At 41.3% G+C, this 14,411-nt stretch overlaps 1 protein-coding gene and 1 long non-coding RNA gene across 2 annotated transcripts; one reads left to right on the forward strand and one right to left on the reverse strand.

Moving 5' to 3' along the window:
• Window positions 1-47: 47 nt before the first annotated feature.
• LOC128629138 (uncharacterized) lies at window positions 48-833 on the reverse strand. The gene is made up of 2 exons (XR_008393431.1): window positions 686-833; window positions 48-548 (listed from the first exon to the last, which is right to left on the reverse strand). It is a non-coding gene; the product is annotated as an uncharacterized LOC128629138 (long non-coding RNA).
• pla2g7 (phospholipase A2, group VII (platelet-activating factor acetylhydrolase, plasma)) lies at window positions 823-14,246 on the forward strand. Its single transcript, XM_017456279.3, has 11 exons — window positions 823-1,308; window positions 2,246-2,390; window positions 4,256-4,406; window positions 5,085-5,178; window positions 5,606-5,674; window positions 6,391-6,562; window positions 6,932-7,045; window positions 7,177-7,268; window positions 10,858-11,028; window positions 11,166-11,314; window positions 13,565-14,246. Exons 2-11 carry the CDS (start codon window positions 2,292-2,294, stop codon window positions 13,663-13,665), a joined length of 1,212 nt encoding a protein of 403 aa, XP_017311768.1. The 5' UTR covers window positions 823-1,308; window positions 2,246-2,291; the 3' UTR covers window positions 13,666-14,246.
• The last annotated feature ends 165 nt before the right edge of the window (window positions 14,247-14,411 follow it).

Raw genomic sequence — 14,411 nt, forward strand, 5'->3', positions numbered from 1 at the left:
TATTGTTCATTAATTTGTTGTTGAATAACTCAGACATTTCACATACCATCAGTACATTTTGCTTTATTAAGAATGTTGTTATTAACCGAACTCCAAGAACAGCACATCAAAAAACAAAAACAAAAACAAGCGTAACGGTAGATCGCTGAAGCGCAGGGAGGTCATCCAGCTGAGCACGGTCAGCATTCACTGATGTCGCTTTGAAGTGACGCTTGAGACAGCGAGGATATTCGGTTCCTTTCTCCTCGCATCTCATCCTCGTGTCCTTCTCTCACATCCTAAGGGGGTGGAGCTAAGATGCAAGGAAAGGAAATGAGGATGGACAAATAAAACATGAGAAGCACCCAAGGTGTTGACTCGGCCTCCGAATTCCCCAGATCTCAATCCGATCGAGCGTCTGTGAGACGTTCTGGACAAACGAGTCCGATCCACGGAGGCCCCGCCTCACAACTTACAGGATGTAAAGGATCTGCTGCGAACATCTTGGTGCCAGATCCCACAGCACACCTTCAGAGGTCTTCTGGAGTCCATGCCTCGACATCTCAGAGCTGTTTTATTGCAACACACACGCACATTATTAGGCAGGTGGTTTTAATGTTATGGCTGATCGGAGTCCATGTATCATCCAGACTCTCAACCAAACAAACCCACAGCAATAAACTACTAAACTACTACTCACACAAACCTAAACAAGTGTCTCAAAGCTTCTTTCACGTGTGAGCTACTGCAGCCTTAGAAGAAAGAAACCCTCAACTCGAGAATTCCTCCTCAGAAACTTGGGATGGTCTTCTCGACTCTGAGTTCAGGAAGTGACGTCAAATCAACATGGCTGCGCGCAGCGTGGAGAATAAACACAGTCGCACGTCTTACCTTTAAATACATGTGCAGAGGTTCTCCTTAGACGAAGCAAACACACCGACGTTCTGAGACAGTACGGGCTACACGTCACGTCATGGTCGCGGTTAGCATGTTGCTAACAAAACACGAACTTTTGTCGCTCGCACTTTGTAGCTCGGATGCACGGAGGTCGAGGATGACGTCATTCCGAGCTACGATGTACCACTTCCGAGGTCTGCCGAACACAGCAGTGTCAGATGTGTGTGGAGCATGTAAAGGTGGATCAACGTGTTCATTCTTCTGACAATACCGCTGCTGTCTTCCCTACACCCACTTCCGTTGTGCAGAACCCGGAAGTTAAAAAAAAAAACCAACAGGTCTGCAGAACTGGATGTATAGGAAGCACCTGAGTTCCACACTGATTGTAATCCTGATCAAGAAGATACACGACTGGGTTCATTCCAGCAGCAGGTAAAGCTTTTTAAACACTGATCTTCCATGTCAGACTGTCTGGAGGATGAAGGATAAACCTTTGACTAAAAGTTGGTTAAGGGGAAACAGTTATTCTCTTACTTTTACACTAACTGTATGTGTGCTGAAAGTTAACAGTGTTAGTTTTAATGTTGTTGATATTATACTGTCACACAGTCTGGTGTTTCTCTTAAAGTAACTGAGGGACGTTAACATTTATGTACTTAAATAAACGTGGTGTGTAATCTGACTGGTGTGTTGAGCAATTGCCCCGAATCTGTACTGTATTATTCACCCTTCGGAGGGAATGGGTTGCCAGGTCTGTGTGAAACACGCGCTGTGTCTTTTATAAACGAGATTTAAAAAAAAAAAGTCACAACCAAAACTTAAAGTATATCTTTTCGATACATTACAAAATACACACACATACATACACACACACACACACACACACACACACAAATATATATATATATATATATATATATATATATATATATATATATATATATATATATATATATATATATATACACACACACACTCACACCAATGAGAAATTTAGCATACCGACTCCAATATGTATTTGGGACATGGGAGGAAACCAGAGAACCCATATGGGCAGAAGGGAGAAGGTATAACAGCACAGACAGTGATTGAACCAGGACCTCAGAGCTGTCCGGCACTAGCACTATCTGTTGCGTAACAGCGCCCCTAATCCTGTGTACTCAAACCTCAAAACTCCAACCTGCTACAGCATGAACCGTGTCCTTGTAACACTGCCGCTATATGAGACCGTTACACCAAGCAGCCATAAAAACAAGCACATGATGCTCAGTGTTTGAGCATTGATGAATGAACTGTGATAAAGGAAATAGCCTCAATATCTCAATATATTGACTGTTGTGTGATAAACTTTGTTTTCTTCTGATAATAGAAAATCACATTGGGGAGATTTGTGGAAACACCCAACATTTGCTTAAATGGGGAATTCAGTGGGGCAGAACAGCTTGGGAATTCCTCGAGGAAAAGGACCACACCAGGTGGGATCCACAGACTTAATGGTGGGCCACACAATACAGGTAAGTGAATAGCTCTGCAACACTTCCTGCTTTAAAATGCAAATGAGTTCTGAACAAGGATGGGCAGGCAGTCACGGGTTCCTTTATGAAACACCTCGTTCATTCACTCGTTCAGCTCTCCTTCGTTCTTTCATTCATTTGTTTGTTCATTTGATTTGAGACCGTGTGCACAACCATCTGACTTTCCCACCAAAATTCACTAATTCCTTTATGTATTGCATAGACAACATGACCAAAAGTTTGTGGACACCTGTCCATCACACCCATACGTGCTTCCAGTATTACATATCTGTGAGTGGCAAAAGTATGTCTACCCTACTTTTACTGATATACACATAACTGTGGCTAAACGTTACCGGTAACTGTTGATCAGTCCTGCACATCAGTTTGGAGGAACATAGAACATTTCTACTGGATTAAGGTCAGGACTTTGACTTGGACGTTCCAAAACATGAACTTTATTCTTCTTTAACTGTTCTTTGGTAGAACGACTCGTGTGTTTAGGATCGTTGTCTCGCTGCATGACCCACTTTCTCTTCAGATTCAGTTCATGGACTCATGTTCTGATATTCTCCTTTAGAATTCGCTGGTATAATTCAGAATCAATGAGTCCCAAACCCTGACACTACCACCACCATGTTTCACAGATGGGATAAGGTTCTTATGCTGGAATGCAGTGTTTTCCTTTCTCCAAACATAACGCTTCTCATTTAAACCAAAAAGTTCTATATTGTTCTCATCCTTCCACAAAACATTTTCCATTAGACTTCTGGCTCGTCCATGTGATCTTTAGCAAACTGCAGACAGGCAGCAGTGTTCTTTTTGGAGAGCAGTGACTTTCTCCTTGTAACCCTGCCATGCACACCGTTGTTGTTCAGTGTTCTCCTGATGGTGGACTCATGAACATTAACATCAGCCGATGTGAGAGAGGACTTTAGTTGGTTAGAAGTTACCTGCGTTCCTTTGTGACCTCGGAGACTATTACACGTCTTTCTCTTGGAGTGATCTTTGTTGGTCTCCACTCCTGGGGAGGGGAACAATGGTGGTAAATTTCCTCCATTTGTACACGATCTGTCTGACTGTGGATTGGTGGAGTCCAAACGCTTTAGAGATGGTTTTGTGACCTTTTCCACCACGATGAGCTTCAACAACTCTTTCTGATGATCAAAGGTTTTCTTGTCCAAATATGCCAGAAAAAGCCATCAGTTTCCATGGGGTGTACTTATTTTATCTTCAAATGTTATCATAGTCCTAAATTATAGGGTGTTCAAGGCTTGGGGTGGCAGAAAATTCCTAATGTTCATTTGGGGTTGTTTTCCCAAAACTGGGGGAACCCTATCAGAAGCATTATGAGAGATCTATTGTTGAACAAGTCCCTTAACCCTCAACCGCTTACCTACAGTATATTGCCAAAAGTACATGGACACCAGGTCATTGCCCCCACATGTGGATCTTCCCCAAACCGCTGCCACAAATCATCTAGAATGTTTTGTATGCTGTAAGATTTCCCTTCACTGAAACATTGACAATACCCCTGTGCATAAAGCGAGCTCCATGAAGACATGGTGTGTTAAGGTTGGAAGAAGGTGGAAGAACTCGAGCCCTGACCTCAACTCCACTGAACACCTTTTGGGATAAATTGGTGTGTACTATGCCTTCTTGTACGCCATCAGTGCCTGACCTCACTAATGCTTTCGTAGCTGAATGAACACCCCAAAATCTAGTGGAAAGCCTTCGCAGAACAGTCGATCTTATTATAAAAGAGTGACCAAGTCTGGGTATGATGGTCAGGGGTCCACATACTTTCGGCCATATAGTGTACATGACTGGATTACCTTTCAAAACAGATATTCATGCATTCACAGGGAACCTTCTTCAGACTTTACTACCCATGCCAAGCTGAAGAGGGTTCAGATGAGCTGAACTGGATCCCATGCAGAGAGTACTTCAACGGCCTCGCGGACTTCATGAAAATGAGCCGAGCATTGAGCGAACGGATTTTTAACTTCCTGTTTGGTAAGCTCCTTGTTCAGACACCGATAATTAACACGTTCATGTATTGAGAAGACTTGTTACTGACGTAGATCAGTTGCTGCGTATATTCAGCGTATAGATCATCATGTGTGTGTATATAAACTTACACATACACTCTATCTAGTCTGCTGATATACCTAGATTATGAGAGAGAGAGACTTTGACTCTGCCGGCCAAAGGTCTGGACACAAACTGCATATAAAAGGGGTTTCTTCATTGTACTGCATCAAAATGAATATCCATAATCCACTGCAGTTCTTTCATGAATTCTTATATACTGGCCACTTTAATAGGAACCCTGCGCATTCGATGCCGTTATCTAATCAGCCAATTATGTGTAATAACTTTTTATTTTGTGCTATACCGTTGCTCATAAAAGACCGTCATCATTACAGTTCCATATTTTACTGTCTCAGACATCAAACGATGAGGTATGGGAGAAGGACAAAGAAAGTTTATAAACGATAAATCGTCATTTTTTCCCCCCGTATTACTAGGATATTTATTATGACAAACTATTATTTCCGTCATGAAGAACTGTCATAAAGGTATTGCAATGTTATTAAGATGACATGAAATGAATTCCTGGCTATGCCACTGTATACATATCTAAGAAGTTCTTTAAAAATGATTGAACAACTTTTCTTCTTTCTTCAAAAGGGTCTTACAAAATCCCAGCAGCATGGAACGCCTCTTTTAAACCAGATGGAAAATACCCAGTCGTTATTTTCTCTCATGGTCTGGGAGCATTCAGGTACATTTAATTCACAGTAGTCCAAGCGAGGCATGTGCAGGTATAGTAATTCTTATGATAAAATGAGCATATTTTGCTAGAAGCTATATATAGGCTCCTCTAGATGTACTGAAACGGTTACGGTTGTTTAACATGTCTAGTAGTACGAAATCTGAGCTATTGTCTCGTATTCATGTTTTGATCTGAAACCCAGTGTATAACGTCAACAAACGAATTGGCCTCGCCGTTCCAATACGTTCAGAGGGGGACTGTATGTACCTGTCTTTTTGGGGCAGCATTTTACTTGTTAAAGGTCATCTTTAACATCTTGAAATGTCTTTAGTGTTAAAATTTAAAATGTTGCGCACAGAGACAAACGTCGACGTGTCCACGAGTGTCTGAACTGTGGTCTGCAGTCCCTTGTGATCTTCTGTGGTGTGTTTCACAGGACACTGTATTCAGCAATATGCGTCGAGTTGGCCTCACAGGGCTTTATTGTTGCCGCAGTGGAACACAGGTAGGGTTTGTTTTTGTTTTTTAAACCAGGACTTAAACACGGTCATTCACTCAGTGGGACGCTGTTGACACTACGGCATGTTGGGGTTCGTGAAGAATAGTTTTGTGTTCAGCGACGTCACAGGGTGTCCGGTGCAAGCGTTGAGGTCTCTGTGGGTGTGAGTTTGTGGGGAAATGTATTTTGTAACACGTTATAGACCATATATTAAATGGATTTCTAGAATTTTGCGCACCTTTTAAGCACTTCAAGAAGTTTAAAAAAAAAAAAACTGAATCAGGCACTACAAGCAGCTTCGGTTCATTTGAGACGTTATTACACAATTACCAGGGTACTTACTTTCTTTCATTCATTCATTCATCTTCAGTATCCACTATATCCTGGTCAGGGGCCTGGGAACACTGGGCACAAGGCGGGAATACGCACACTGGATGGGACACCATGTTTTTGGGAGGTGGGAGGAAACCGGAGGACCTGGAAGAAACCCGCATGGACGTGAGGAGAGCATGCGTAGAAACCCCACACAGATGGGATTCTCGTGACGTTTGAGCTAGCGGGTTGCCTCCTCCTTTAACTGAGGAATATTAGAACGTCAATATGACCCCCCCCCATTGAATGTGAATTTAAAATCGGCAAATGAATTATATTTATTAATTTCAGATTAAAGCAAACGTTCATCCTTTTCCAATTTCCCTTTTTAAATTTTTTTCTAAAATCAGAGATGAATCAGCTTCCGCAACCTTCTACTACAAAGAGAAGTCTGAAACGAAACAAAGCCATCACGCGCCACGGGAAACGTTCCGGCCTGTGTCCGATAATTTGGTGGAAGAGTGGATGTACTACAGACCACTAAAAACAGGCGAGAGTGAATTACTTCTAAGAAGCAATCAAGTGAGAGACTCCCCATATTATTGTTACTGTAAAAAATATATTAAAGGAGAAGACTCCGAGTTGTTATCTTGGCAAAGGGAGCTAGCACAAAGTATTGACTAAAAGGGTGCCAATAATTGTTGCATACCTATATTTACCAAAGATATTTTTTTGTTAAACCTGTGTTGTGTTTGTAATTGTTTGATATCGTGAGAGCAGACTATTTTTGTGACTTTAAAATTTATTTATTTTTTTTAAACAAAAGATCAAAAGGTTCAACAATAAAGACGCTTTTTCACAGCCTTCAATATTAGTTGTATTATAAGGGTGCCGATATTAGTGGACGGCACTGTAAGCTATAATATATTCGTTTTATTGAATTTTCTTCAGGTGAAACAAAGGGCAGATGAGTGCATCAGAGCTTTGGATCTTCTGATTGACATCAATTCAGGAAAGTCTGTGGAAAATGTCTTGCTGTCTGAATTTGACTGGTCAAAACTGAAGGTGATTACAGAGAAAAAGCCTTCATCTACAAACACGAGCGTGTCCTTCGATATGTTTACGTAATCAGAGCATAAATGATGAAAAATCCCCAACAGTTTTTACAGTACAGTGCTTTGTATGCTTCTTTACAGAACTGTATGGACATGTGTAGAATAGCAGTCATGGGCCACTCCTTTGGTGGGGCCACAGTGATCGAGTGTTTGTGTAAGGAAGTCAAATTTAAGTAAGTATTCCTAACGTAAGAGGGTCTTAACGTGTTCACCGGATCATCACACGTCATTAAATTCATAAGATAGATCATACACTCTAGTGTAGGACATTTCCAGCAGATAAATCAGTCACTTTTAGCATCATTTAAATCAGATTTAAATTAGATGTTAAGGTCTGGAAAAACCTTCACGTGGTCAAATCTCAACATTTCCTAATTTATATATATATATATATTAGTTCAAGTGGTTTTATTGTCATTTCAACCATATACAGCTGGTACAGTGAAATGAAACGACGTTCCTCCGGGATCACGGTGCTACATCGAACAACACTCTAACCACACGAGACGACACGGACGTAATCTCGTTCTGAAAACCACACGTGTTCCTGAACTGTAACTGGTGTCTTATTTGTACACATCTCACTCACAAATAAAGTTAAACATTTTAGCACCCGGTTGCCTCAAAAGCAGTGCTTAAAAAAAAAAAAAGTTTAAGGGTCCAAAAGTAATTGGACAAACTATCTATCACCAGACGCTGGGTTTATTCCCTGGTGATGCTCTGCCAGGTCTTTACTGCAGCGGTCTTCACGTCTTGCTTGTTCTTGGGGCGTTTTGTCTTCAGCAAGTGAAATGATATAGATTCAGGGCAGGTGACTGACACGGCCGCTGCAGAACATTGCACTTCTTTGCCTTAAAGAAGTCTTGGGTTGCTTTCCGAGTAAGCTTCAGGTCATTCGTCTGCACTCTGAAGCACCGTCTGGCCAGTCGTGAAGCGTTTGGCTGAACGTGAGCAGGTAATGTGGCCCTGGTACACGTCAGAATTCTTCCCGCCGCTTGCGTCAGCAGTCGCATCATCAATAAATACAAGTGAACCAGTTCCACCGTCACTACCACACTATAACATGAGGTGGCACGCTTCAGACCATGAGCACTTCCTTTCCTTCTACATGCTCTTCTCTTCCCGTCATCTGTCCACAGGGTGTTCTTCCAACACTGTACTGGCTTTTTGTTGTTGTTTTTGTCAAACTCTACCCATGGTCGAGGGTTACCAGTGAGTTACCTCGACTTCATTTTGTTTGAGGCTATGTCCTGACTAACGTTAGCCTTCACCGCTAAAACGTGTGGTCACGAGCTGCTGCTGGTTACCAGTGTCTTCCAGAATAGATTTCACAATGCTTTGACATGTTTTAAAGCTCTTAATGGCTTTAATGGCTTAGCACCCGTGTACCTCACTGAATGTTTTTCCATCTGTACCTCAGCACGTGACCCGAGAGCCGCTAATGTCAGCCTTCTTAAAACCCCCTGTGTAAAGTACAGACGCGGGGAGAGGCCCCCCTTTTGTTCCTACTTTGTTTCAAAACTGTGGAACTTGCCCCCGTTTTCATTACTCAGTTAAGATCAATACTTTTTTTTTTTTTAAAGTGGCTGAAAATGTCAAATTAATATCTTTATTAACTTGGCATTTGATTGAAAAGTTCATATTCTGGTATTCATGGTTACCTCGTTTGAATTGTTTATCGATTTATTTTTTATACATGGTTCATTTTTCATTTCTATGTTTGTGTTTCTGTATTTATGCACATTTTACCATAAAATGTCAACTATCTCTTGTATCAGTCAATAGTGTGTGTGTGGGGGGGGAAGTACACCCGATGGATATGGTGTTTTTTTTTTTTTTTTTTTTTTTTTACATAGTTGGACGAGTAAACATCTGATCCTCTTTGAAACAGTGCCTGTTAATGACGTCGATATACTTGAACAAAAGCACAAGGAAAATTCACTTTTTAAAATTATTTATTCAACAGAAATATCGATAGATGTGATTCTTCTGTGGAAAAGTAAGTACACCCTTGGCCTCAGAAGCTAGCATCCCTTTAGCAGAAATAACTTCTTCTAGGTGTTCTGTATAATTGTCCACCAGGCTTGCTGGAATTCTTGACCACTCTTACATGAAATTCTTCCAGTTGTAAGATCTTTGAGGGTTTTCTTGCATGTTCTGCACGTTTCACATCCCCCCACAACATCTCAATGGGATTCAAATCCGGGCTTTGACTCGGCCATTCAATAACGCTCCATTTCTTCTTCTTGAGCCGTTCCTTTGTGGATTTGCTCGTGTGCTTAGGATCATCATGCTGTTGAAAATCCACTTTCAGTTCAACTTTTGGATAGATGTCCTCACGTTAGCTTCACGCACTCTTTGATGTGATGCAGAATTCATAATTGAATCAATGAATGCAGCTTTTCAGTCCCTGAGGCAGCGAAGCAACCCCAAACCATAACATTTCCACCACCGTGCTTCACAGTTGGTATGAGGTGTTTCTCCTGAAAAGCTGTCTTTGGTCTGCACCAAACATGTCTGCTGTTAGTGTAGGAAAACAACTCTATCTTTAATTCGTCTGTCCAGAGCAAATTATTCCAAAAGGCCTGGTCTTTGTCTATATGCTCATTGATAAACTGTAGTCCTGCAAAAGCTTTTTCCTGACACGCCTCCCACGCAGGTCAAATCTGTGCAATCTCTTTCTGATTGTAGAAGCATGCACTTTCACCCCAACAGCTGTGAGACTCACTCGTAGATCCTGTGATGAAATTTTCTTGGTTCTTGGAGACTTCTTTTTGCATCAGACGGTCTGATCTTAGGCTGAATTTGCTGGGACGGTCAGTCCTGGAGCTTTTTAAAAAGTCCTTTGCCAGACTCGTAGGCATCCACAACCTTTTTTTTTTTCTCTCTCTCTTTTCTTCTCCTTTTCCTGAAGGTCTTACAGAACTCTTCTGTATGATGACACCAAACACCTCAATAACAAAGATTTGTTATATAAAATAACACAAGATACTAGATATGAGAGGGGTTTAAATAAGCAGGTTCTAATCACTGGCACCTAATCCTGAAAACCTGACACTTTACAGATTTGAAGGTGTGAACTAACTTTTTATGTGACTTTTTTAAAATTTAAATTGGGACAATTACTACAGGATAGTAATTTGATAGTGTATCCATCCATCCATCTTCAACCGCTTACTCCTTCTTCAGGGTCTCGGGGAACCTGGAGTCTATCCCAGGGAGCATGGGGCACAAGGCGGGGTACACCCTGGACAGGGTGCCAGTCCATCACAGGGCATAATCACATACACACTCACACCCATTCACACACTACAGACACTTTGGACACGCCAATCAGCCTATACCATGCATGTGTTTGGACTGGGGGAGGAAACCGGAGTACCAGGAGGAAACCCCCGCAGCACGGGGAGAACATGCAAACTCCACTAAGCCACCGTGCGCCCTTGATAGTGTATCAACTTTATTAATAGGCAGTGTTTCAAAGATGAGCAAATATTTGTGAACAAAAAACAAAACAAAAGCAGAAAAGCATCTCTGTATGCACAAACCACCAGACCTCGAGGTGGATGCGCTACAACAGCAGCAGACCACATCAAGTTACTCTCCTGGGCACAAACTTTTCATTTGTCCTGTGCATTCTATTACATTGTGTATCATTTAATTTTACTACTTTATTGCACTGCACTTTGAGGTGTTGTACATAAGAAAAGTGCTTTCTACATACTGTTTTTAAAATGATGATTATGCTCGTCTCTCCTACAGGTGTGGCATTGCGCTGGACGCGTGGATGTTTCCCCTTGAAGAGGAAATCTTTCCAAGTGTGAAACAGCCAATATTTTTCATTAACTCTGAGAAGTTCCAGTGGGCTGGGAATATAATTCGCATGAAGAAATTAGATTCTGCAGTCATTCCAAGAAAGATGATCACCGTCCTGTCAGTAATATGACTGTTTGGAGCGTAAATTATTCACAGTTCAGAGCTAGTTCTGCTAAGTATATTCTACAGTAGCAAAGAATTTTTTTATGCAAATGTATAGCTAAATTCATTTTTTTTTTACGTTTTCTCTGTAGGGGAGCTGTGCATCAGAGCTTCCCAGACTTCACCTTTCTCACAGGTCACTGGGTTGGGAAGATCCTGAAGCTGCACGGAGAAATCGATCCTCACATAGCAATGGATTTGTGCAACAGAGCCTCGTTAGCATTCCTTCAACAACACTTATGTAAGTTAGAAATGCTTTCGTAGAATATACTTTCAGCAGTTTAGTGTCTTTCGTGCTCTTTGCTTACACGTAGCTTTCATCATTAAGAATAAGGCAAATAATTGTACTTTTAGGGCACATTAACTTAATTCTTCTACCGTACCCCTACAACAAAAGTCAGGCTGCAGCACGCTCCTCACGATCTGGTAGATAAACAGGGGAGTGATTTATTTATTTATTTATTAACAAGTCAGAATTTGTTGTCTAAACTGTCGTGTTGTTGGCGTTTATGAACACTTTTCTGATTCTGATACCCTTCATTTTTTACCACACACACACTGTACAGTCAGACACCTTTCTAAGCCAACGGTTGTGGTTACAGGCATTTAGGGGGCATAACTGGTCTGTGTTTGCAGCACCCAGTTCAGTGACGTAGCGATCATACTAGTGAATTAAGAATTCAACAGCCTTAGCTTGCTCGTTATGTAACATACCTAATTTATACTGCTTTAACAAACCTACAACACTTATTTACAGTCCTCTCGGGAACTCTTGCAACGACAAGGCCAATTCATCATTTTTGCTGTAGAATGAAGACATTTGGGTTCGAGATCAAAAGATGATTATGAGACGAGTTTAGAATTTCAGCTTTTATTTCCTGGTGTTTATACGTAGGATAAAGGACACAGAACATAACACATTCTGTAGCAGACCAATTCGTAGGCTTGTATTTGAACAGGTGACTGACGGGTGTGTCCTGTTAGATTGATCATTAAAACGCACAGCTCTGAAAATCTACTCTTGGTTTGAGACTTCTGTTTCACCGGTGAAGACTGCATTTGTTGTTAAAAAGGATAAACCAACATGAAGATCAGAGAGCTGTCTATGGGAGAAAAGTAAGCCATAATCAGAGGCATTGCACAAACATTGGGTATAGACAATATAACGATTTGGAATGTCCTGAAAAAGTACATTCCACTGGTGTACTGAGCAACAGAAACATTGTGAGAGCTGTGAGGGAAAAACCCCAAAACAGTCAGTGACCAACAACCTCCACAGGGCAGGGGGAAGGTCTCACAATCCACCGTTCGAAGAAGACTTCGAGAGGAGAAATATAGAGACCGTACCACAAGATGCAGACCAGTCATCAGCAGTAAGAATCAGAAATCCAGACTGGAATCCACAATGAAATACACAGATGATCCACAAAAGTTCTGGAACCAAGATGAACCTCTACCAACGTGATGGAAAGGCCAACGTGTGGAGAAAGAAAGGATCTGCTCATGATCCAGAACATACAAGCTCATGTGTGGAACATGGTGGAGGTAGCGTCATGGCTTGGGCTTGCATGGCTGCTTCTGGAATATTCTCACTAATCTTTATTGATGATGGAACTCATGATGGTAGCAGCAGAATGAATTCAGAAGATAAATGCATCCAAATGAATCAGAAGGAACTTCATCATGCAGCAAGACAACGATCCGAAACACACTTCCACCTCAACACAGGACTTCATCAGGGGGAAAAGTAAACAAAAACAACAAAAACTGCAGTAAAATCCTGGAAAAGCAACAAAAGAAGAAACTAGCAGTTTGGTGTCAGTGAGTCAGACTTGATGCGGTTATTGCAAGAAAGGGATATGTACCCAAATATTAAAGTAAATAACAACATTCCTATACTTTTGCTCACATAAAAATCCGGTAGTATGACACAAAAGCTTCTGTGTTTTGTTATTCATCACATGTAGATGCAAACACCAGGAAATAAAAGCTGAAATCCTAAACTCTCGTCTCATCTCCATCTTCTGATCTCGAACACAGATGTATTTGGTGTACAGGACACACTAATAATAAACTGGCCTTGCAGTTCTGATAGTTTCAGAGCGGACTTTAAATTAACAAACGACCTAAAACCTATGTCGAGATACTAGCTAGCTACTGCTACATACTTGGGTTTCATTCTTATTGAGAAGTTGCCCATAATACACTTTAGCTATGTAAGGTCTTCAGTTCAGATCCACACAGCGCTAGGCTGTATTCTCCTAATTATTTAAAATGTGCTTCTGTGGGGCAGCATGACTTTAACCTACACTAAAGAACATTCTGGCTGAGGTTCTGTACCAGTAACTGCAAGGTTGTTGGTTCAAATCCCAGGATTGCTAGATTCTCACACACACAGAGCCATCACTTCACCAATTAGGTATGCACTTACATTTTAGTTTTACTTGTAAATCAGTTTTATCCAAAAGTAATCAGATGTATTGTTTCACAGCTCTGGAGAAAGACTTCAATCAGTGGAATCATTTAATTGATGGAAAAGATGTCCACTTGATTCCAGGCACCAACATCACTCTGCTTCAGTCCTCCATCTAATCCATCCGCTTGTTGTACTGCTTATCCTACACAGGGGCGCAGGGAGCCTGGAGCCTATCCCAGGGGGCTTGGGGTGCCACCAAACCCTCGCAGGGTACAGGGGAATCCCCGATTCACACACTACAGCTATCGAACTCTAACCACTAAGCCACGGTGCACCCAACCCCACCCTGATCTAAAAGTACATGCATCACGGCTCTGTTTGTAATAGTACAATCCCAACGTGCCAAACTAAATTTAATTTCAGCTGTATAGCTGAACTTTGTCTGCGGTGTATGAAAATCGAGCAGGTCGGACCAGATGAATCGTAAATATTTAAAATAAGAGCATTATTTAAATTGAGTGACGTGCAAATGCTTATACTTATTCCCTTAAAGGAAGTTTATTAACCACAGAACGAGAGTATTTTCTGAAGTTCTACAGCTTGGTGTCCCAGCTGGTCTCGTGCTTTGCTTCTACAGCGATGTTACACAGCACTGATCGGTTATAAGGAGGATCACAACCCCCATTGAATATTAATAACCTGCGACACCGCGGTTACAGCAAAATAAACAGATCACAGTTAGACTGGTTGGGACTGAGAAGAAAAATCACACAGTCTGAAGATTCAGCTTTAAAATGATCTATAAAGCCTTTACACTACAAAATGCCTACAGTCAGAATGAAATATTCCACGACGTCATTTTATATTTGAAACCATTTATAAGTTAATCCATGTATTTCAATTTGAAGTGTTTTGTCGCTTG

The sequence above is a fragment of the Ictalurus punctatus genome, chromosome 25, assembly GCF_001660625.3.
Source record: "Ictalurus punctatus breed USDA103 chromosome 25, Coco_2.0, whole genome shotgun sequence".
NCBI lineage: Eukaryota > Metazoa > Chordata > Actinopteri > Siluriformes > Ictaluridae > Ictalurus > Ictalurus punctatus.

Bases quoted from the DNA above. Each gene is read 5' to 3' on its own strand.
- pla2g7 (XM_017456279.3), top strand. From the start codon at position 2,292: ATGGGGAATTCAGTGGGGCAGAACAGCTTGGGAATTCCTCGAGGAAAA. The intron at 2,391-4,255 runs GTAAGTGAATAG...ATGCATTCACAG, and splicing joins TGGTGGGCCACACAATACAG to GGAACCTTCTTCAGACTTTA. The intron at 11,315-13,564 runs GTAAGTTAGAAA...ATTGTTTCACAG, and splicing joins ATTCCTTCAACAACACTTAT to CTCTGGAGAAAGACTTCAAT.